This window comes from Megalops cyprinoides, chromosome 9 (assembly GCF_013368585.1).
Source record: "Megalops cyprinoides isolate fMegCyp1 chromosome 9, fMegCyp1.pri, whole genome shotgun sequence".
NCBI classification, from domain to species: Eukaryota; Metazoa; Chordata; class Actinopteri; order Elopiformes; family Megalopidae; genus Megalops; species Megalops cyprinoides.
In genome coordinates this window covers 13,890,690-13,915,076 of record NC_050591.1, presented here as the reverse complement: position 1 = coordinate 13,915,076, position 24,387 = coordinate 13,890,690, and the positions used below count along the sequence as shown (strand labels likewise).

Genomic DNA, 24,387 nt, shown 5'->3' with positions numbered 1-24,387 from the left:
ATACGTTTGTTGTTCAAAATTGCTCTCAACCCCGGTGCTCCTCGTTATTGACTAGGAGTTACGGCCAGAATAGCTCTCAGCTTCTGATGTACAGCGTAGTCGTCAAATGCAGTTAAAGCATTTAAATGGGAATAAATTTTAGCAATCCTACAGCTGTCATCTCACGATACTGTCAAGAAACTAGTTCATTATTGATTAACTTCCTAGGTTTCTGCTAATTTGTTAGGTTTCAATAAACTAATTGAATAACTATAGAATTTATCCCCTACCAAGACAGAACGCATGAACAGGCTGCACAAAGGATGCGATACAAATGAGTAGCAAATTACCTTATGCTTAGTTTGTCAAGACAAAGCTGTCAACTTTGCTATCGGCGTAGAGGTTGATTTGATGGTATGCTATCCCGTTTTCTTTTTTTTAAACGAGGATGCATTTAATTGAATCATGCGACAACTGGAGAGTTCAAACCCTCTCCAAAACACTTTCAATCGCTGGAAGTGGTTGTAATTAGGTTTCATTTGTCTACAGTTTTTGGGTGAAAGTCCTGGATTCTCACTTTCCAGGAAAAATATACTTCTGACGACCTGAAGACATAAATAAGCCTTAATAAGACAACAAAAGCATACACGTTCAACTACAAGTGGAGACCTGAAACATTGTGCATGTTACATAAACTGCAGACAAACACACATATAACCGTGGTGCAAAACAAAGTCTATAGGTGCAGAACTTTTGATCTATATCTGCACTGAACAGTGACGAATGGCGTGTAATCCGGCGCGATTTTCATTGTGAAACACAATCCCTTTCTTCGACGGGTGCTTCCCGGAATCGCGACGCTTATTGCCTGTTCTGTGGGTTGAAAAGCGGCATTCATTCCTTCCGCTTCGACCACCTATTGGACTGGTGCATCCCCGGGCAAGTGTCCTCACACACATGGCAAACTGACGTGTCCTGCGCATTGCAATAAATATTAACAGCGGATACCCTGCGTATCCACCATAGCTGTCAAAACCCTGGAGGACAAGTGCTGTTGCGGCGGGATGGATTCCAGAAGAACCCGTAGTAAATGACCAAAATGAAAGCGGCAATGGATACGCAGAGGAAGTAGACAATCGCCATCGCTACTTTCACCCAGATCTTGGTAGCCGTATTGGCCTGCATCACCCGTTGGTCGCCCGGATAACTCGGCCTTCTATCCGTACCCCCGTTTGGCTTCCCCTTTGCATCTTTGCTGTTGCCTTTCATAGTGGATGTCTAGCAAAATGTGTCCGCACAAGAAACGCTATTCCTTTGCTTTTTGTGTGTCGGCCGAATTTAAGGTTCCGTAGCTATGTCCCGCTCTATCTTTTTTGCCAGCGTTGCTGCTCCAGGTGCTGGTTATGTTGAAAATACTGTCATTGCTGCCCTCCAGTTCCTTGCGGGATGCTGCAGGAACTCCAGCTGGACAGCTCTTGTAGCGCACACCGGTAAGATAAGAAACATGCTTTTTGTTTATAGCGCTCTAAAAAGGGAGGAGCCGCGTCCACACGGGCACATCGATTGGCTTGCAATTGCAAAGTCACGCCTCCTTTCCGTGCCATTTGGACCGCGCAAGCATGATTATGACCGATTTTTGGAATAGGCCAAAATGTAATACCCATCTTTGAATCATAGGAATTTTTGGATTTTTTTTTTTTAATAGTTTTTCATTGCACATCTACCATATAGCAATGGCTTACTTATTTAAAAATTTAAACTGTCATAAAAGAAGGACTCACTAAATCGGTGCTAAAAGCTTACTTTGATGCATTTACACAAAAACTTTTTAAACAAAACCACCAACTTGCGAGACTCTGGACGAACAATTAATGGGATAGACCTTGCATGCATGTAATGAAAATTATGAATTTAACCGTTGGCTTAGGCCTATACAATGTATCGATCACGCATTGATTAATAATACAAGTTAATGTCTATATAGTAAAAGGTGTGAGGGCTGTGGCCACAGATGGGCAGGGATTCTCCGCATTTCGCCATTGGATTACATTAGCCCAATAAAGCTATTCAGCAATAAACGAGCAGCAATTTCGCCCTTCCAGCGCCTGCCCTGTAAAAGTATTACCATGCATAAAGAGAAAGCTTTTAGCTGGCGAAAGAATTGACTGTCATCTTGCCATTGATTTTGTGCAAAGAAGCAGAAGAATACGGTCTAAATATAAATCCGTAACCGAACGGGCCCCAACTTGTATTGCTTTGACCGGGAAACACAAAGAGAGACGCCGTGTTGTCATCTGCTAACGCACCGTTATTGTTTAATAAATGAATCAAACAGTGATCTGACGGCATTTCATTTTTGTAAACGATTTTCAAAGCGCGAGGGAAACATCCAAGTGAAAGAGAAGTCAAATTTATCGCAAAGTAAGACTTTTCATGAATATATCATCGTTACATCCGTATCATGCACCACAACGAATTAGAAGAACCGCCTTCCGAGCATTGGGGGAGATGGTGTATGACGGCATTTTACCATTGTGTGTGTGTGTGTGTGTGTTGTGTGTGTGTGCGGGCACGCGCCCGCGCAAGGTATTACTGGTGCCAATTAGTCTGTGGTTTCTCGTACTTTACACATAAGTGTGAAGAAAAAGCCCACGAACACTTTCAGGCATAACTCAAACCATGCTGTTACAAGAAATGTTAATCACACTTCATTCCAACGCTGAACTCAACTGTCCTTTAAATTGTGGTTATATTTCAAACAAGAAGACAGTTGTAGTACAGGAAGCAGGACTATCCAATGCTTGTAATACAATCACAATAGTCACATGGATTTTACTGTCCTCAACACACAAAAAATACCTGAAAACTTCATTGCAATTCTTGACGAACAAGAGAAGCATTAGACACTTTCACACATTAAAATATTGGAATGTAAGTTGCACTTTATAATTTATACATATTGCCTTTCTTCAAGCTCATGATTAATTCATTTAAAAAAACAAAAAGAAACAAGAGAGAAAACCGGGGTATTGTTCAAAACCCATTACCCATTGTTTGTTCATAACATGCGAAAAAAATCAAATCAAGTCAAATGAAACTAAAATCAAACCAAGACTGGCCTACTGAGGTACAAATTCCATTGGCCTCTGCATACGTCTTTACAGTGGGTTTCTGCAAAAGATCGGTCTCTTAAGACCTGGGCCACTGTGGGAGTTGGACACACTTGGCTTAAGGGCCCTACAGCCTCCTGCAGACAGGCAGACAGCTTCTCCACCACCTGCGAAATGTTGTGTCTTACTGGGCTGACCCACGGGAGGTCCACGTCTTACGAGAGCGATCATTTCAGAGATGATTAAAAACGGCTGCCCACAAAGGACCAGAGGTAACTTATCCCCCAGCACCGAGAGGTACCTGGAGAAACATGAAGGGCATCGTAGGGAGGACTTGCGGACCCTTTGATATAAGGCTGTATCGACAGCACTGATACAAGTGCGATAAATATTTGGGCAAGGGGGGGTTGGAGTCCAAGGCTGAGCGCCGTACAATCCTGACCACAGTGAGCCAAATATGGCTTGTGTAGCCGTAGAAACAGACAGAGATGACCCTTCTGTTTTGCCCTTTTCATAACAAAGAGAGGGTGGGATGTTGAGCAGGAGTGCCATTCTATGGGGGAGTGGGGGGGGGGGGGGGGTGTATAAACATTCATTCTGAGAACAGGGCCGAAAAATAACTACTGAGGGGCTGGCATTAAGTGTCCGGGGAAGCTGTCCTTTCCGAAGGGCTCTACAGGCAGGTGAAATCTTAAAAGAAGCTGGGGGGCCTCGAGTGTTTGCGTACACCCGTCAGCCAGCCCCCCCGATCCGCACCTCAAATTTCAGACTTTTTATTTTGAGCGACGCACACCCTGGGTGTACCCTCGCTCCGGCTTTTCAGAAGGAGCATTATGACGGATAGCGAAAGCTCCGGTCCCAGCCTCCCGTCCCTCTGGCCTGCGGGTGGTCGCCCCGGTGAGTCCTCTGTGATACAGCCTCGCTTCTCTCCTCCATCACTCTTCCACCTCATCCTCCTGTTGTCTGTGAATCACTAACATTGAGAGCTCCCGTTACTGCGCCCCGGCCCTCAGCCTGTCGACAGAGAACATAGAGTGGGTCATTTCCTCTGCACAGGTCACAGTCTGACTGCTAGCAGCAGCAGGAAGCCTCTGACTGGCTGGCGATACTTCCGCAGAGTCTGGGTCAAGAAACATCCGCAAGCATTCAAAGTGAGCAAATGGCATTAAAGGGCATGCGTTCATTGTGCAAAGACAGTTATAAAAAAAGAGTTTGCTGGAATATAACAAGCTTTTTAAATCTTCCTTCCTGAATTGAACATGTGCCTGGTTATGAAATGGACCACTTACCATTAGGTTCACTTAAAAAATGTGCTAACTTGCTCCAGGAATTTTAAAATTAACCGAGTGTACATATAAACAAAATAACTGGATGGTAATCTACAGATAATCCTTCAGAGAAGAGCCCCACGTTCTCTACCCAGCTAAGCTTGGGAGGTGCCCCCTACAAACCTTCGATCCTCCAAATTTTGCTGAATATTTTCTCTTATTTACCTTGAGCAGCTACAGCCCGACTGGTACACTTGACTGAAGTATGTTATTAGGAGGAACACATAGTACTGCTGCCTACCCATCCAATTAACATGTACTAAACATCGCGCTGACAGTCTCCCACTGGTAGGGACAGAAAAAACTAAGTAGCTATAAGTTTGTCAATTGGGTCATTTGAGTGGAGTGATTACTGCACTTCTCCAACAGAATCCTTTTGCATTAATAGCTCCACTCGCAGACCATGAGAGAGGCCTTCATAAAAGCAGCAAAGACACTAGCAGCGTGAGTTACAGGCTTATACTGCGCATCCCTTCTGAAACCACTGACCCAAGGTGTCCATTACATCCATAAGTCTCATTTATCTGAGCCAATTTTCGCATAAAAGCTTTTCAATGTGCATTAAGCCCTTCGACGATTAGCCAGCCTCCTCTCTCCAATGCCCACAAAATACATAAAGCTAATCAGATTTCAGGCGGTAAGTGTTTGTTAATATGGCTGGTTCTTAATGTCCAGCCTATTAGCAGTGTAAACTTCTGAAAAGAACACTTAGAAACATGCACCAGAAGCACCCCGGCTTGCCTGAAACCAACAAAAACCGAACTGACTCAGTTTGATAAATGAAGAGAACCATGCCAAAAAGGGGTAAGTTCACATAAGATATCAATCTATTCACAGACCAAGGACATTGTTATTAGTATCGCGAAAGAGCTATGGAGTAAATGTTAGTAGGCCGCGTTACATTAGATCACATTTTGCAGATGCCCTTAACCAGAGGAACTTAAGAAGTGCATCTAATGGAATGGCATGAAAAGGTGGACAAGCATGACACCGCTAAACACACAAACAGGTGTCAGTGCGAACACAGAGCTGAGATCACATGTTGCGCTAGTGTCAGTTTTAACTTGTGTGCTGCTTTCATCTGTTCACCTGGAGTGATGTCATGCTCAAACAAGCACAGGGCCACAGGGGTCTGGTCTCATTTCCCAGAGAGTAGTGCTACCTGTAGCCACTCAGCCTGGGGGTCCTTTCGGTTGGACAGAGGTGAGGTCACAGCACCACACTACCCTGGGGGCACAAGTCTGTGGAGGACTACTCTAGGCATCCTACGGCTAAGAGGGAGAGGGGGTGTGGGTCATTCTAAACACCTCGACTAGAAGTGACAGAACAACAGGAGGCAGCAGCCGATGATGAAACATCACGTCTGGATTTTATTGGCTGTTCAAGCTCTCTACCCCAGAATGCACAGCATCACACTTACACAGCTTGACAACTACCACTACCTAGCAATGTGAAAAAAAATAATGGTGTTAAGATCGAAGTCCACTTGCAACCTGCAAATTGCAGGCATCACTCCTGTCAATGTATGATTTAGGAAATCCAGCAGTAGGAAATATCACTGTATCCAGCTGACCACAGCGCTGTCTTAAAGGGCTGATAATGATAATTTTCCAGTAGGTGCGGGGGTGTCACCTAATGTCATCTATTGCATCACTTCCAACACAGCGCCTGCGCTACAGCAGCACCCCTTAAACCCAAAGAGGAAGGACACAGATTTAAACATGGTTTGGTCTCAAGTGCAAAGTAATGAACAGATCTAGGAATTTGATTAATAAGAGGAAACCGGAGGCGGGCAGGAAAGACGCGCAATTAGAGTTCATCACAACTGAATTAGAGCTGGTTTGAATAAAGGGTTCATTATGCGTTTAAACATCGCACTGAATGTTCAATAGGGGAAAAACAATAAAGTCACAGCTTCCACAAAGGTAAACACGCATTACCAGTCCTCCTCACGAACAGGCCTCTGTATGCACCCCCCCCCCCCCCCCCATTGTGAGTTATGTTGTGTTGACACAGGGCTGTAATTTGATTGTCTTTTCTGCATCTTAGCGAGAGTCTGGTTAGTGTCTTTCCATTTAGGGCTGCAGTGCCTCACACAAATGAACGTGCAGAGCTGGCGTCAAGCAAAGATGCAGACAGAAAAGAGGTGGGGGAAAAAAAGACAGCCATTTGATTCTCAGTTGCCCTCATAGATCCCTTTAGCATCCATGTTCCACTCATGCTGTTAAATGGAAATGCTTTTACAAAAAAAAAAAAAAAAAAGGCATTCCCTTCCAACACAAGCAGGGTGAGAATCACATGCTGAAGCCACCAAACAGTAACTTTCCAGGAAAAAAAAGGGTGGGGAGGAAGTTTGAAAATGAAGAGGATCCCAGGGAGGAGTGTGATGGAGTGAGTACTTCAGGGAGAGGGGTAACAACACAGCAGGAAACAGGCAGTGACACGCTGGGTCAGTTGGAGGTTAGTGCGTTCAGTCCAGGAGAATGTTCACAGGAGGGACATTTTTTTTTTTTTTTTTTTTGGCAAGGAGTCTCCCAGTGGTCAGAGAAGCGGAGCTATGGTGAAAGACACACACTGGAGAGGAGGAGCGGGAGGTCAAACCAAGGGCCGCGTTAACCGAGCTGAGAGATGGGCGGAGTGAACCACCAGGAGGGCGTGAGAGACAGACAGAGGGACAGAGACAGACAGAGAAAGGGAGACAGACAGACAGATAGAGAGAGATAGAGAGAGAGAGAGAGAGAGAGAGAGAGAGAGAGAGAGAGAGAGAGAAAGACAGAGAGAGAGAGAGCGAGGAGTGGCGTGGCGTGGCTGTTAATGGTTAGAGCTCGGCTGGAGTCAGCGCCCTCTTACAGAAAGCCACTGTCTCGTAGCCGGTAATCAGGACCGCACCTGAGGACGGCTGCTCAGAGGCCTCTGTCACGGTCACTGAGCCGGTCGGGGGAGGGTTCTGATCCGTGTCCGCGGCAGGGGCGGGGACAGGGGCAGGGGCTGTGACGTCAGCTGTGCGGGAGGGAATACGGAGAAGACGCACGTTAGCGGTAGGGTAGAGCACAAGAGGGAATACCTCAAACCAGGACTTCCCAGTACTTGCACAAGACAAGCTGAAGTTTACCACAAACCACAGCACTTAAAATCATCAGTCCTCTTTAAGTGGTTCCATTAAGATGATTATTTTTTACAACGGATGCTTATTTGCTGAAAGTAATAATCTCCAGGCATACAGTATTGCATGATAAGACAGAGAGACTGACCTTCTGAGCTGTCCGGGACGTCCTGCGGAGTGGGGGTAGCAGGGTCCCTCTGCACCTCTGTGGGGTGGCTGGCCTGGTCAGTGGGCTCTATCACAACAGGAGCATCCTGGGCCGGAGCGTCTGGGGCGTTAGGCTCCTCCTCGGCCTGGGAGCTGCCCGCTGTGGAGGAGCGAGAGACCACACTGAGCCATGCTCAGCTCTGACCGCATAACTGGCCATGCCCGCACTTTGATGGCTCAATATGTTACCCCTGCGTAACCCCATCTGCCTTCACACTGTAACAGTAGGGACTGACTAATCATGAGCGTGCAGGTCTCCAGACCATGGGGTATTGAATAGCATGATGATAATTACTGACGGGGCCCAACGATCAGCCTTACTTGTCATTACTTGCGATAACTGCGACTACGATTCTGAAACAGGATTCCAGAAGTAGCGTCACGCTAGGATTTGGATTTGACTGGAGATGTATGCTATAGGAATGCATCTTGGCCACTGAGAATAATACTGGACTCATTCTCAACCATCCGCCTTTAATTCATTTAGATGTAGAGTCACTGATGACTTGACTACCGTGGCAGATGAGGACTTCTTAGGCGGCGTCAAAACACCAGTGAAATCAAAGGGCAAACTTCTCCTCCGGATGGAGTGGCTGACAGGAATCAGCGTGGAGAACTAGTTTAATGAAACACCTCAAATGCCACCTCTCTGCATTTCTGGATCAATGATGTAATGCACGAATGGGAATGATGCCGGGTTCGGTGTGTTTACCTGTCTGTTCACTGCTCTGTTTCTCCGACTCTGCTGCAGGGCTGGGGGCCCGGGTCTCCTCCTGGGCTTCTGCAGGGCGGGGGCTCCCTGTTTTTGGGGCGACGGGGCTGCCCTCTGCCCCCGCGCTGTTGGGCTTGAGGGGACTCTCCCCCAGGTTGCTCCGCGGGGACTGCATCTCCATCTCCTCGCCCCAGTCCGACACCGGCTGGTACCCCTCGAGGGGCGAGAAGGGGCTGAGGGGCTTAGCGGACTCGGGGGAGTCCTGGGCACCCTGTGGAGAGGGAATCTGTACCCTGGGCCGAGGGGTGCGCTGCTCTTTGGGGCTGCCCGACACCCCCTGGGGGCCGGCGGGGGTGGTGGCTGCGGGTGGCGGGGAGGTCTTCTCTTTCGTTTTCTCCTGGTGCGCTGCCTCCTTTTTGACACCCTCCTCTTCCTCACTCCCATCCTCCACCACCTCCTCCTCCTCTCCATCGCTGGCATCCTCCCACTCGTCCTCGTCCTCTTCCACCGTCGCTCCATCGCTGACCTTCTCCACCACTACGTCCACCTGGAGGGCAAGGACCCGTTAGACGACAACGCTGGTACAATGCAAAAAACAATCATACCGGATGGCATGAAAAAGTACAGAACTATATCGCCATGAGATTGGTGTACACTATAACAAATGTATTGGAGTAAATCAGCCCACAGCAAATAGAAAAGAGGAACACCGTACCTTTTCTTTGGAGGGTGGTTTCTTCTCCTCCTGCTTCTCTTTCTCATCCTCCTTTTCTGCCTCCCAGCGATTATCATGCATGCTGTCAAAGAGCAATCTGTTCAATTAACGTCTAAATGACAGGTCACAACACTAAACCTACAGAGACTAAGGCACAGGAATACTGATACACACTTTCTATGCACTGATGCCAGGATCTCAGCTGGCTACAAACCGGACCTCAGAATATCCAGGTAGCAGCCAGCTGTCCCCTTTAACAGCCGCAGAAAAAAGCCCATACGAGATTAAAACTAAAATGATTACAAAGTGAGTAACTATAATTGTTTCTTTAGGAGAAGTAACATGGAGGCATTGTCCTGATGTTGAAGCTGGAGCGTGAAGCCTGGATTTAGTGATGAGCGCGACAACCACGTAGACGCGGCTGCCAACAGAGCAGCTCCTACCTGTAACTTTTGTTCTGCGCTCGCCCCTTTCCACGCCCCCTGCCGCCGCGACCCCCCTCTTTGGCTTTGCCCTGCCCCAGGAAGTCTCCAAACGTGGGGGCCTTGGGAGGCCTCTTGCTGTCATCTAGGGAGTGGGGGGGGAAAAAAAAAAAAAAATCAAGAGGTGAGAAAGAGGCGGCAGAAAATCTGAGAGAGCAATGACAGGGCCGCACGTGGGGCGTGACGTGCCGAGCCTTTCCAAGGGAAGGGCTGCCAGACCTGCCACGCTGACAGATTGCTTTTTGAGTGAAACGGCCTCGAGGGGGACGACAAGACATGTCACACAAAATACCATCTCATAGGAGGCAAAGGTTATGCGTTGCGTGGGACATTTTAATGAGAATTTGTGAAAGGCATGATTCACAGCACAGCCAAAGCAATCAGTGAGTGTGCAAGCGCATTCGCCAAGGGAGGCCAACCGCATCCGTGACAAAGCGGCAGAAAAATACACCACCTGGTCAACGGAGTCTGAAGGACTACAAAACCCAATGAGAGGTGCCCTTCAGCAGGTAAACCACTTAAAGATTTCTCTGCTATCCTCCAGATGTGCAGCGTGCCTTGGTTTAAGAGGGATGGTGGAGTGTTTGGTTGCCCCAAATTTAACATTAAATCTGTTGGCCACCGCTTGTCTACAACTTTTCAGTGTAAGGAGAGGGACTCGGATGCATTCCCCTCAAAGGCTCACTCCCATGCAAAGAGCTGACCTGAGGCCCTGCTGCCTCTCTGCATATTGGCATTGCGCCCCCTGGCTGTGGAGGACACAAAAACCATCATTGCGCACAGAACCACAACCTAACAAAATAGTTCACATTTGCACAGGGAACCATGCTTCCACTGACTGTGTTCATAAGCAGAGTATTTTCAAAATCAGGAGTTTCAACACAACCATATTTGCATTTGTAACTAGTATTGTCTCAGGTAGCAAACACAGGAAACACAAAGAGATATTCTCTATGTCTGGACAGGCCACTGTACCAAACAGCTACAATTTGCCATGTTTTCCATCAACGAAGTGGTAGAAACTCATCTAATCATGAGACTCGGGTGTCCTTTCTTAACAAAACCATCACTGTGTCAATGGGATTCAATAAAACAGTGCTCTTCAACACATGGCCTCATAGTAAACCAAATTCACTCTTCATAGGCAATTAAATAATAGATGGAGGCAATAATCCCAGGCCTCGCTGGCTTTGTAGAAAAATGTATTTTGATAGTGTTAATTATCATATGAATCACAGAGAACCTTTTCATTACTTGATGATCTGCTGCACAAAAGAAGCAAATTACACTGTGAAAGTCATGAGTCATTCTGTGAACATTTGGGTGAATTAACTGGCATCAGATAAGAAATAAAGCATCAAATGGCAATGTTCAGGGGAATGTGCCTTTAACAGATCTGACAATGCCTGTGTCACAGGGCAGGGGAAATCGGGAGAGTGTGACTTACCCCTCCTGCTGCCATGATCCGCTGCGTCCTCGGTGGCCCCAGCTGCCTCTTCCTTGAACCTGTGAACAGAGCACGGCGTTAAACCAGCTGATCTCTCACACCCTGTCAGCCAGGATTAGACCGGTCTCTGTCATCAGCCTGCCCTGCTTAATGGTGTCTTAAATAGGTGGGGGTTGGTCTCCTCTCAGGCAAACGGTGTGTATACCAGTGCCATCATACAGCACTCAATTCACACCTTTTCAGATATTCTCACACCACACTTCTTCAGAAGTGCTCATCTCCCATGATCTATAGAACCTCATCTAAAGCAGCAACATCCCAAAATCCTGAAGTTCCACAATGGTAGTTTTTTAACCAGAATATATACAGATTCAATAATTTATATTTAATAATTCATCTGAGCTCAGTCAAAGTTAATATTCACAGAGATTTAACAGAACATGTTACTGTTGTCTCAGTGTGAAGTAGGCAGGCCCTTATGGCGACAATATGCTCATCTCACATCAGGAGTTCATTCTATGCCTGGTGAAGCATATAACTACATAATACAAGCCCTTTGTGGCAGGATTTGAAAAACAGTATCATGGTTTTAATAACAGTATTTACACTTTGCGCATAGTGTATTGTGTCTGGTTTGTCCGCCCTGTTTGTTGCGTCTGGTCTGTCGGTCCCGTTTGTTAAATCTGTCAGTTTATTATTTTTTGTCAGTCTTCTTTGTTTCATTTGGTCTGTTAGTTGTGTTGACTGAATCTGACCCTCAGGCCCTCACAGATCCACAGAAACAGAACGCACGGGGGGAGATTCGGCGGCAAAACTTCAAGAAACCCTGCAAGCCTAACGTGGCACTGAAAGCACAACAGCTAATTACGAAGGTAAAGTTCTCTGGTTGCAGCAGCACACTGGTGGTGGCTGGGGTGAGTCATCACCCATTCACTGTAAAGTGCTCTGAGATCACTGAAAGGCGCTGTACAAATGCAACCCATCATTATCATCATTAACTGCATGGCAAATGAACCCCCAACGCGACATAATCATAAGTGGATGCAATCTGGAGATCAGCTGATATGCAGGTATTCGTAACACATTATGCTACTCCATGACTGGTTTACTCCGCTTTGCAACCTGACTGGGTTCTGCATTTTGAAAGCACTCCAGGTCAAGGTACCCAAAAACAAATACAGTTCCTTAAGAATGTATGGTATGTGTAAGCAATGCGATTTTAGATTTAAATTACAAGGACTGAATTATTCAACCACCATCCACTGAAAATATACTTTTGGAATACTCAAAAATGAGTACTGCATTACACAACTTACAACCCCCTAGTATTATTTAGTAACATACCTAACTAATCTATAAAGAAATGGCCTGCAGGCTTGACATGGCTCTCAACGTGTTACATAAACAAGGAATTGAAGTCCTCTTAGTAGTAACAAGTGAGAGGTGATTTTAAGTTATTCCTGTAATTTAGTATCCTGCAGAGGGTAATGGCACCCATTCAGTATTCCCAGCGATGAAGCAGGTGCTTTGCTCTATGCGTGCGAAAAACCACCCCGATTACGTCAGGGTGTTTGTTGCAACCGATGGTTCGGGCTCAGCGTGGCAGCTTGGCTCACATGGTGTCGGTCTTCTGGGCGTCCCACTCCCGCCTCCACTGGCCGGTGGCGTTGCGGTGCCGGGCCAGCCGCTCCTCGTCGATCTGCTCGCGCTCCTTCTTCCAGCGCAGGTACTCCGCCCGCTCCCGGCCCGTCATCGACAGGGTCATGTCCACCGAGCCCTTGGTGCCCGGCCGCCGACTCTGCGGAGGGGGGACAGCGAAAAAGGGCAAAGAATTGACGATCAGGAGAACAATACAGGAGAAACTGACAATTAATCAGAGAGAGGGAGCACGCCGATGACAGGGTGTCAATAGGCTAAAGGACATGCAGGCAGAAAGACATTAAACCACAGTTTATTGTATTAACTACAAATAGAGACATCATCTGATCGGCCCAAAGCTTAAGGGGCGGGGTAGGCTACTTCAGTCCTATGGGACCCAGAACGATTCTGGCTAAAATGGCATCTATGAATAATAAAGTAATGTTATTAGCTAATTAATCTCCTGCCTAGCTAAGCACTTGACACACAATGACACTGTGAATCAGAAGCGTAATGAATGCCAGAAGGACACAAGCCTAATTTTTCCATACCAGGGCAGGAATCCATTCAGCAGCTTCGCCAACCAACCTACCGGCCCACACCCAAATCATGTGAGCTGGGTGATTCTGACGTGCAATATGCGACAAAAATAAACTGTCACAGGCCAACTTTATTTTGGGAGAGGTGTTCCTATCTGCGGAGCATATCGACAAAACGCTGGGCAAAATCAAATGCCTCACCAAATGAAAAGAGCAGAATGAATCAGGTGTTGATTTCTCACTGTCACTTCACAGGAGGCCACAAACAGCTATTGGAATTATTAACTGATTATCTTGACAACGTCCACAGAAGTTACTCCGACAGAGATGGGTCAGCGCCATCCAATTTATGTACCGGACACTACCACCTCTTTCAGGTGTAAACGCAATCATAGACTGGCTCTCTATTTTAGAGGAGACTCGTAGACACACTTCTTTGACTTGACCAGACATAATCAGTCGGACAACCGGACAACTGCTTGTGAGAGTTGACGCTGCAAATTCCCCTGCTGACAGAGTGACAGACCCCCACTCCGGCTCACCGTCCATTCCTTCTCCAGCTCTGCGCCCGTCTTCACGTTGTCAAAGTCGAGGCCGCCCCAGTTCCTGACATGTCGACGGCTGCCCTCTTTGCGGTCTGTGTCTGGGATGGGGCCGCAGCGCCGCGGGTCATCAAGGAAGTTGCGAATGGGGTTCTTGTCTCCATCTCCCTGTGAGACAAGTTACAAACTTTGTAACCGTTTTGGGTGCTTAATCGCGCAATTAAAAAATATTCCCTGTGAATAAGTACTCTTTTACATAATCTTGGAATAACTTTCACCGCACAAGTTTCAGACCAAACAAGAAAATGAAAAATTTCGAAAGGTATTTATTCAGAAGTTTTTGAGTCAAAATACAAAAACCCCTCTACTTCTAATGCAACTTCCTGTTTGGAAATATCACTGTCTTTGCCAACAAAGATGCTTTTCATCCATTCAGATGTAATGTTTTTGTTCACAGAAAACCAATTAAGGCTCATACTTTTCATGACCAGTGTTAACCATTTCCCCAATTAATGCTTTGCAGTGTCATTAATTTATGCACCCAGCTTTTGCTTACACTTGGTTAACAAAGAGAAGAATCTGGAACCATGCCATTGTAAAAAATATCTCCACAAGCAAAAATGTCACAAGCCATTTTTCAATGAGCTTTACATATTGGCAAATGAGCTTTACAAATCAGCCATCCCATTCATAAATAAAATGAAGTGTGCACTTTGACTTCACTACACAAAAATCTTCTTTCTTGCAACACAAAGTGGTTAACTTTTTACTCCTGGCTGCTCTCCTAAAATAAACAACAGAATTCAATTTTGCCCCATTTATCTCTAAGGCAGAATTTGTTTTAGCTTTTTCAGGGTACAATGCTGCCATCATATTCTGTACAATTGGCTATTACATGAGTGAGAAAGCTGCACGGCGCCATTGTTTTCTCTACAAATGTCCTACTATGCAGTGCTGCCTGCAGTCAGGCCACTTTTCAATGGTATTAGTCAGCTAAATAGCTGTATGCCCTTTGACTTGTGGGATTTCACTGATTACCACATTCTACAGTAGACAGACAAAACTGATCACGTCTGATGAGGTTAAAAGATGTAACAGGGACAGCAGAAAGCGCATGTTTAGCACGTTGGCTACTTAAAACTAGGCGTCGTAGTCAAAGACACAAGTAACCTTGTTTTTATCCAAAGAACTAAAGTTTTTAATTAAACTGTCTTCTTTACCCTTTGGCCTCTTTCATACTCTGCAATCTTCTCCATCTCCTCATTCATCTTCTCAATGTTCTGCCGCCGTTTCTCCTCCCACTCCTAATGCAGAGGAACACAAAGAGTCTTTCATCTCTCACATCTGGAGTGACGCAGTAGACACACACAGTAGCTCATACACTAATGTATGCACACAACAGTAATGGCTTAAATGGGTCTCAGCATAGGTCAGGAGCTACTGTACATTGGAGGCCATTACAAACCACAGTGCGGTACAAGACTGATGGTCAACGCATTTTCAAGTGTGAACTGACCTTGGACTTTCTGTCAGTCCCTGAGCCTCCTTGGGGTGTTCCTCCTCCCCCTCCTCCTCCTCCTCTGCCCCTCCTCCCCCCTCGTGGGGTGCGCTCATTCCGGCCGGGGCCTTCCCCCACCTCGCTGTCCCACAGAGGCCGGTCAGCTCGTGGCTCTGTTCTGTCTTGACGTGGCTCAGCTTTATCGTGACGGGGCTCCCTCCTGTCCTGGCGTGGGCCCCCACGGGGCGTACCCCTGCTCAGCCGTCCTGACCCCGTCCTCCTAGGTGGGCTCTCGCCCTGGGACCTGGGGGCCTCTCCCTGGGACCTGGGGGCCTCTCCCTGGGACCTGGGGGCCTCTCCCTCCTCAGACCCCCGGCCACCACGGGGGGTTCCTGGCTTCCTGTCATTGATGACGCGCTTCTCCTGTGGAGGTTTACAGATTTACTTCACCTGTCCAAGGGCCAAATGTCACTTCCTATCCCTGTATAAATACTACCTTTGGTTCTTCCTGAAAATGCATGAACGCTAGCAAATGAAAACCTTTATTTGACTAAAATCTAAGAACTGTAGGTAGTTATATATGCAGTATCAAATGTCAAATGTGTACAGTACCAGAGTTACTTCTTGGTATTTATGGAAGTGAGTTAAGTCTGCCACTCTTTATTTGGATACTCATTTAAAGAGTTGAGAACCAATAAATTAAGAGCAAAACCAGGAAACAACCCCCTAAGTGGTATGTCTTGTGAAATTCCAAAACACTGCAAGTCCAGTCCTTCCAGAACATTCTGGGGATGTGACCTTTAGAGACCACAAGGGGAGGTCGAATTACAACTGCAGAGGCCATCTGGGCCCAAAAGAATCACAACAGGCATTGATTAAATTGCACCACAGACTGTCTCGCCAGTCCATGGGTGGGTGATTAAAAACATGGCATCTGTGAATGAGGGAGCAGGTATTTTAGGGCACAAATACAGGGATGCTCACTAGAGACCCTTTCAGTGACAATACTTCCATACCTAGTGTACAGTGATTCAAAGTACAACACCTGAACACATAGGATCCATCCATGTACCAAGAGCTGAGGTTGACTTTTCTTTTTCACAGTCCATATGGCATTTCGTAATCATGTAAAACCAAGCCTTCTCTTTGAAAGTAAACTGGACATGAACGGGCAGATCCTCTACGTGAATGTGCCTGTGTGTGTGGGAGTAATTATACAGCAGCAGGTTTTGCCGATCATTGAATTAACCCCATGCCACGCCTTGTGCCTGGCACCATTGCCAGACAGAGGGGACGCACTGCCCTCTGGTGTCACGGTGCATCAGCGCGGTCTCACCCCTGCTGGTTTGGACAGGTCGACGGTGACGGTCAGATTTTCCTTCTCCGTTCTCCTGCGTTCGTTGTCAGCATCATGGAGGCGGGGCTTGCGGGGTGTTGTCACAGCGATCCCCTCCTGTTCCGCCTTCTTTTTGTCTTCTTCTATTTCCTGACACCAGAGAAGGATGACAGGAAAGGGAAAAGACAATTGCACATAAAATCAGGTGACTGAATCTAACAGGCATTCATTAATGTCTTTTTGGAATGGGAGTTCAACAATTTAAATGAATTAAACATTTACCATCAGGTGTTTTTTAATGCTCCCCCCCTTTATGCAACTCTTACTGGAATCAGCAATTTTACATTAGGTTTGTCTCACCATGACAAGCCTAATGTACAACTGCAGAAGCACTGAAACAAGATGACTGCAATTCTACCACACACTTGCATGCCTCTGACAGTACGAGTCACACAGCGCACCACAGTGAAGTGGGTGCTCATTGGAGGAGAGGCGCTCCTCGACTGATGTCACCTGACTAACTTGCAGGTGCCTGACAAATTGCACGGCGCCTGAGAGCAATGAGACGAAGACATCACCGACCTGCCCATCCCCATCTCCAGCTTAACAAAGCCAGTACGTTCTGCTGCTGTCATAAGGCTCCCCCCGCACACATTCGGAACATCTTCCCGACTGAGCCCCTCAGGAGCCCACTGTAGGGTGTTCAGCCCACTGAGGGCAACACACATTATGCGATCTTGCCAACAGGACTGTGATGAAGTGATGACATGACCTCCATGTTAGGTACATAAATTCATATGAAAGTCATAATAGTACCGGATACTTCATCTCCACATCCATTTAATACTACTGTTACATCAATAGGTATGTCAAGTTTTCAATTCAGACATCCCATCTTCCTTAACTTTGATTAGTTATGGACTGCTTGGCATCACACTGTTGTGGAAGTAGTGTGTAGCCAGGTCACAACCTGTCAAAATGTGGTGCACAACTCCTGACTATGTAGAATTGCTCCCGACGTCTCCAGACAATAGCCAATAAACAGTGAGAGTAAGAGTAGGTGATGTGCAAGACACAGCAAACCCACACTGCCATTTGTTGTGGTTTGCTGTACAAAGGGTATATGCTTTATGAGTGAACATACGAGGGGATCTTACAAGCCTTACAGGTGCTGATGTCACCTCCACTGAGCATTTCGTACGGGCCCTTAAGATGCATGCAACATCTCAACAGATTTAAGGTTCACGTTCCAAAGAGTGGCCTTTTAGCACACAGGCTATATGTGGTGCTTTATGACCCCACTGGCCAGCCTCTTCATTGGACAATACTGCAGCATCTTGCATCTTTTGCTGTCAAATTGATGACGTCATGCACTAACTGCTGGGGTGTGTGAGCTCACCTGGTACCTCCTAACCAGAGCTTCGTTCTTCTTCCGCAAAGCCTCAATCCGTCTGTCCAGTTCCGCATCTTTCTCCTCCTTCGTCTTCAGATCCACCGCCGTCGACTACCGGATGGGTGAAAAAAGAAAAAAAAAAAAAAAGCATGGGCATTACATACTGCCTGAGAGCCTAAGATACCAATACAGAAAAACACTAGGAACGACTCTTTTTGTTAATAATGTTACTTTCATGTAGTGTAACAGCAATGTTAAGAGAATGTAATGTGTTACCCAAGACACAACTGTACTGACAAAAAAGTAGCAATCCTCCAACTCTAATCTAGGACTAACCTCTTGTATAGAGCGCATATTACTGATATTAACCCCTTTTGTTCTTTTAATGGATGGACAGGTGAAAACCAACTTACCATGGCTCCAAGCCCCTCTCGGTCACAGACGCCAATGTGAAAACCTCCGTCTCTAAGATGCAGTCAGGACCCTAATTAAATATAGCCAACATAAATGTACCAACAGCAAAACATTTGACAAAAAATGAAGATGACTTTTGCCCAACGTGGTCCAACACTATTACTGCTATCTACTAGACATTACTAACATGTCATTTCCAGGTTTATACGGTTTATTCAAATGTTCTCTGCTATGTTTCAGAGATACAACCACAGTTTATGCCTCGCTGTGGACTGACATTCGCTATTTCGCTACATGTGTCTGAAACTTCACTTCACAAATTAGACCTTTAAGGGTTTTTAACTGTTGCAAGAAGTGAACAAATTTACACAGGTAGAGAAAAAACGTAACATCGATTAAACTAAGCCCATTTTGCATCAGAGAGCGTGCGTCAATCCGTCTTGCAGGACAGGCTAATAGCTTTATTAGGGATGTTCATGCATCATGTAGGCTATCCATAAATCCTTCATAACGTGTTAACTTGCTCAACCGCCCTCCGGCGTCTTTATGAAAAGTACTCCTTAAGCGTATTAGTGAAATAACCGTACAAATAGGGAGTCTTACATGGCTTTTTAAAGTACCATCCAAGCACGTTCCCATCATCAACCTGTATTCTTCGCTGTACAAATATTACTACACAGTTGTGACGATGCCTCAGCTCTGATGCCCAAGGTGGGCACAGCTTACCGATGTAGCCAAGTTGCAGACAGACAGCTACAAACTACGGTGCTGAATAGCTACAATAAAACGGCAGCATACCTCGCATTTCTGTGTAAATGAAAGCAGGCCCTACGCCAGTTTAAATCGTTCAGTAGGGTATAACATAATTACACCTTGGGATGCAGAAGGGGTCACGGTATTACATTAGAACAACCACGTTTTACCTGTTTTTCACCGTTTTAGAATTATATCCCTCGCTTGGGCCTGTTGAATCCTGTGCTTGATACAGCGCATTAGTTTCGGCCCTCACAAAAGTGTGTCCTCATATCCACTTCCCGTACGATCGGCTCCAGCTTCCTGCCAAATTATGAACCCAAACCGATTTTAAAGAGACCGCGAACAAAAACGTATGCAAACAGATACTAAAGCAAAGTTGAAAACTGGGAAGTAATAACTTGACTTGATGATTAATTAAATTAGGTATGGTGATATAGTCATGTAGGCTATATGTATGTAAGCCCAAAAAGTGTGGAACTAAAAAAGCAAATGTGTGATGTTGTGTTGGTTGTGAAGGGACACATAAAAAGTTATTTGGGGTTAACTGGCCCTACACAAAATATTGCCACGCATAATTTGTAAATCCACGGTCAATGAAAATGAACACATAACTGAAGACACCACTGTACCATCTCCCTAACGTCTTTGCCATTTCTGTCAAATAAACTGTCTATTGTTTACTTCATAGTCCACAAGAGGTCGACAATGCACCAGAAAATGAGGGTACCGTGGAATGTTTAAGATTTGGACCAGTGGTTCACTTTGCGTTAAACATTATGCTAACAGCTCTCACTAGTTAATCTGTAACAAATTGAAATAGCAAGCCTGAATGTCATATATACAATCTAGCCTAATATCTTCAATAATCATTATGTTGTCCTTTGAAATATGTGAGAATGAGGCATGTCACTGTTGCCCAAAGTGGAAAAAAAAACCTTTGTATATATATTTTAATGTCATCGAAAATCAATGTGACAGTAATTTAAAATACAAATCGAAATTTAAAACAAGATGATTAGAAACTGGACGTTTAGGTTCTCTTGAGGCGTTAACTTCAGGACTGTCTATGATAGCCTATTCAGAGAAGTGACCAAGCTTTTATGATATAGTCTGGTCTAAAATTAGAAAAGGGTGTTGAAATAATATGCAATATATTTTTAGACAAATGACGTGTCCCGTGAAGTATACAGGAAAAAAAACATTCAAACGTACTCGAAAGCTTCAATAGTAGGCTATTCGTTACGGGACAGGATGACATCATCGTTTAGCCATTTTCAGTGAAGCACTACAAAACGTATTCAGATGAATATGTATGAATTTACAACGATCGTGTGTGGTAGAATAAGCGTGTGTGGATGTATGGCACAAGTGGGCATTATTGTTATAGAAAAATAAAATAATTTTTAATACAAAGGACTTCTTTTGTTCTGTCTTTCGCGTGTGAACTCAAGGCACACGCCTTGAGTTCACACGCGCACGTCGCACGTGTCGCTCTAATCCGAAGAAAAACATTAAAGGGCGGGACCAACATTCCCTGAGATGGGGAGAGATTGGACTGTTTTGAGTACGGCGAAAATGGTGCACCGGTCATCGTAAGGTTTAAAAATTACATTCATTTGCAATGGATGTGCCAAGGGCTCTGGAACACCAGTCACCTCGGCGGGACATTACTGAATCAACTTCAAACTAACTCAGATGCCACCGTCAAAGGAGTGGTTAGCAACACACACAATCAATAGAAATGGCTCATATTGTCCAAAACTGCAAATAACGGAAATAAGCTAATCAAAGTAACCGGGGAATAAAGCGATTATTTATTTTTAAATCACGACAATTCGTTACTAAGATCGTTAAATGTAGGAAGTAAGTATCTCCAACAAAAAGTGATGCCTGTCCATCTCCAACTATGTTAACAGTGACAGAGAAAGGCTCGCAAAGAAATTAACACATAAACGAGAACAGATCAATTTGAGGGGATGACAGGCGGGGGGAACAGGGGCGGCGGTAGTGGACGATGTAGGTTGATGTTAACGCTGAATGACACAGCCACCCTTGTGTGTTAAAGAGAGCCCCCGTGCTGCGTCTACTTGCTTAGCGGTGTCATCATAGCATGAGAGGCAGAGACTGCCGCCGCACCATCCGACCAATCGCTTCGCCCCTGCCGCGGCTGCCGAGGCACTGTTTCCGGGCAGAAGAAATGCGCGAAAGAAAAACAATCTACAGTGAAAGAGAGGGACTTTTGTATCCCCCCCCCCCCCCCCCCCCTCTCTCTCTCTCTCTCCCCCCCTCTCCATATGTGTCACCCTATCTCCATCACTCTAGCAACAAGGCAACAATACACACGCAATGCACTCGCTTTTAAAAAGTCCTTCATGCGGTGCGTTTCGATAATTTCCAAGTGAAGAGCTGGTTTTAAAATTCCCATTGAATATTGAGACCCTTCAGATGGAATAGATAGAAGCACTGTGTTTTATAGACAATGTTGTCACTGTAGAACCATGTTTTTCATGAAATGTGAAATTAATAAATATCATAAAGAGGCATCTATATTTAACTTCCAATGTGCATTTTATTTATCATCCAAAGCTATGCTCTCACAAGTTTTGTTTATGTATTGTTAGATTGCCGCGCCAGGAAGACAACTTTAGAAAAAGCACAGAAGTTCTAACATTCAGAAATCAAAATTCCTCAAAATATACTGTCGAAACCAGTTACCAAGCCTTTCAGTCATCAGTTTATTCTGTGGGATTATGCACGATATTGTACTTCACTGCTTACATTGCATATAGACCTTTTGTGAAACAATGCAATTTATGTTTCTGTCATAAATGATGCACCCTTTGACCTTGTTCTGATTGGTTCTATCTGGTGGCATTCATGTAGTTCATTAGCATTACCGTTGTCAGGCAAAACACTGACCAGCTGAGAGATCTGTTTATCATCTGATAAGGCCATGCAACTCTATACAGCTATCATTTAATGTGCACCTCAGGCAAAACCAGGGGTATGGAGTCAGTTACACTCCTCTGTTGACACGTATAGTGTTAAGGCTATGACGTTCTGCCGAATACTATTGCAGAGTAAGGTGTCCGTCACCTCGCCATCCGCGAGCTGCCCGTGACTCTGGCCTGATGCTGAGCCAAGCAGTGCTGGGTTACACCGTGTTCACAGCTACCTCTCTAGTTGTGTAAACACAGACCTAGTGATGACCTAATTGTTGTGACAGGCGAGCAACCAAACCTGGCGACCTCATGGGATGAGTAGGGCTGGGGCTTAGCTACGTGCCATTGAATATTCAGCCACCTCTCAGTCTGGAACTGAACAAACAAGGGAGTGAGTTTTGTCACCGACTTTGTTTTTTTCACTCGAGCAGATAATTCCTTAAATCTAGAGGAAAAACAAACTTGAAATGTCCAGAAATGAAGTCAACCATAATCAGATATTGGAAACAAGCACATTACCACCTTTGTGTAAAAGCAGGGGTCAACACGACATGACCTCTGATGACACTGCCTGGAGCTGACCACATGAATTAATCTGGCACCGAGGAAGATGTGAGCACGACTGTGATGCCATCATGCTTAATTTTGCTTTACTGTTTAGTGCTTTTGAAGATCTTAGACTCAACACCCTTAGACTTTCACTGCAGGCATGCATTAGTGCTTGCCTTTGATATAGTATAAACACATTCCTGCCCTTAAGGTGCAGTGGACATTTATAGTCATGTCAGGATTCATTGGAACTATTCATTGACTAACAATATAGTTTACCAGGCATAGTCTGAAGAGTAAAGTAACTTTGTGTCCAAGAAAAGTACACAGCTTAGTATTGGAATAAAATCAGATTTCAGAGCTGCTAGGATTGTGGTAAAAATGACAAATTTATCACTTAAATACAGAAAGATATGGACAGTACAAAAATATGGACCTTTTGTTTTATGAGTAGCCTATTTTCTGTTCTGACCCATCATCCCATGCAGCCTCTTGAAATTGGTCCTCTTTCACAGAAAAATTTGCTAACTCCTGTATTAAATGGACAATGGAGGTTACTCATCATCTCAATTGACACATTCCACATTGGAGTTACGTTTTAAAATGACAGAACCTCCTGTTTCTGTCTTTCAACCGTACACAGAATCAAAAAATGACATGACATTTGCAGAATGGAAACACTTCAGTGTTCATAGCAAAAATAACCAGAAATGCTTTTTATTACTTTTGCTCAGATTGCTTCTTTGTTCCTCTTTTTCATTGACTGATAACCGATAACTTGAATAAGGCTGAATATTGCTGAAAATGGTCTTGGGCAGTGAATGCCTTCAGTGAGTTTCCTGGATACTTGCTATGCTTTCCATCTTATCTCTCAAGTAAGTGCAACCTTCAATTATTTCTTGCTGGTAATCATCTCATGTCCATAAATGGACTTGTTCAAGATAAACCCAGAAATAAATGTAGGCGTTGCAGCGCACTTTATCCAGCAAAATCTTGAAATCGTGGAAGGCGGATTTTGAACCTGAATAAACAAGGACTTGAGTCTTTGTACAGAGAAACAGTCAAATTACCAGACATTATGGGAAAAGAAACTTTAATCTGCTGGGTTCACTTCTGACATTTTAAACCTGATTTCAACAGAATGTTCAGTCACCATGAAGGCCGAGTGTTTTGTGGCTTTCATTGGATAAGACCCCGCCTTTTAGCAGGGGAAAGCTTAGTGAACAAGGGGGAATTGCTGATGCACACTGCTGTCACACAGTGTTAAATACCCCTATAAAGTCGAGGCATTGTGGGTCTGCGTGGGTCACATGGGAGCGCGATGAGAACAGCTGGCCCCAATGCCGCGGCTCTTCCCCTGACGCCCGCTGTTTGGCCAGCGGCCATGTGGCCAGCTCAGTGAGCACGGTAATGAGGTAATTGCCTGCTCCTGAGCAGTGCCCCCCTTTATACAAACCTGCAAGCAACCCCTGCCACATTCTATAGGGTCATCCCATCACTTAGCTGGTCTGCTGACCTCATGATGTATTTAAGGTCGCCTTTGCGCAAAGGTCATATTAGTCCAAACAGTGGAAAGAAGGTGCCCTCTAATTATTGGTGAGCTAACAAAAAGGGTGCATTAGGGTTGTGTTTAAAATTCTTGCCCAGACATTTCAAACTATTGTTCCAGTCACTGTCATTGTTGACATAATATCCTT

At 45.3% G+C, this 24,387-nt stretch overlaps 1 protein-coding gene across 3 annotated transcripts; it reads right to left on the bottom strand.

Moving 5' to 3' along the window:
- Positions 1-3,665: 3,665 nt before the first annotated feature.
- On the bottom strand, positions 3,666-19,453 carry ccdc9 (coiled-coil domain containing 9). Of its 3 annotated transcripts, none has more exons than XM_036537516.1 (16): positions 19,367-19,453; positions 18,443-18,513; positions 18,036-18,140; positions 16,637-16,786; positions 15,319-15,723; positions 15,023-15,106; positions 13,803-13,970; positions 12,700-12,881; positions 11,084-11,142; positions 10,341-10,385; positions 9,598-9,721; positions 9,155-9,236; positions 8,440-8,986; positions 7,669-7,827; positions 7,307-7,417; positions 3,666-4,103 (listed from the first exon to the last, which is right to left on the bottom strand). In XM_036537516.1, exons 2-16 carry the CDS (start codon positions 18,443-18,445, stop codon positions 4,099-4,101), a joined length of 2,229 nt encoding a protein of 742 aa, XP_036393409.1. In that variant the 5' UTR covers positions 18,446-18,513; positions 19,367-19,453; the 3' UTR covers positions 3,666-4,098. The 3 variants fall into 3 exon arrangements, with proteins under 3 accessions (XP_036393409.1, XP_036393410.1, XP_036393411.1); XM_036537517.1 differs by having other exon boundaries at positions 18,443-18,494; XM_036537518.1 differs by lacking the exon at positions 10,341-10,385.
- Between the last annotated feature and the right edge of the window lie 4,934 nt (positions 19,454-24,387).

Excerpts from the sequence above, each read along its gene's own strand:
- ccdc9 (XM_036537516.1), bottom strand. Across the intron at positions 12,882-13,802 it reads AGCTGGAGAAGGAATGGACG|AGTCGGCGGCCGGGCACCAA; the intron begins GTGAGCCGGAGT and ends CCCCCTCCGCAG. Across the intron at positions 10,386-11,083 it reads GGATCATGGCAGCAGGAGGG|CCAGGGGGCGCAATGCCAAT; the intron begins GTAAGTCACACT and ends TGTCCTCCACAG.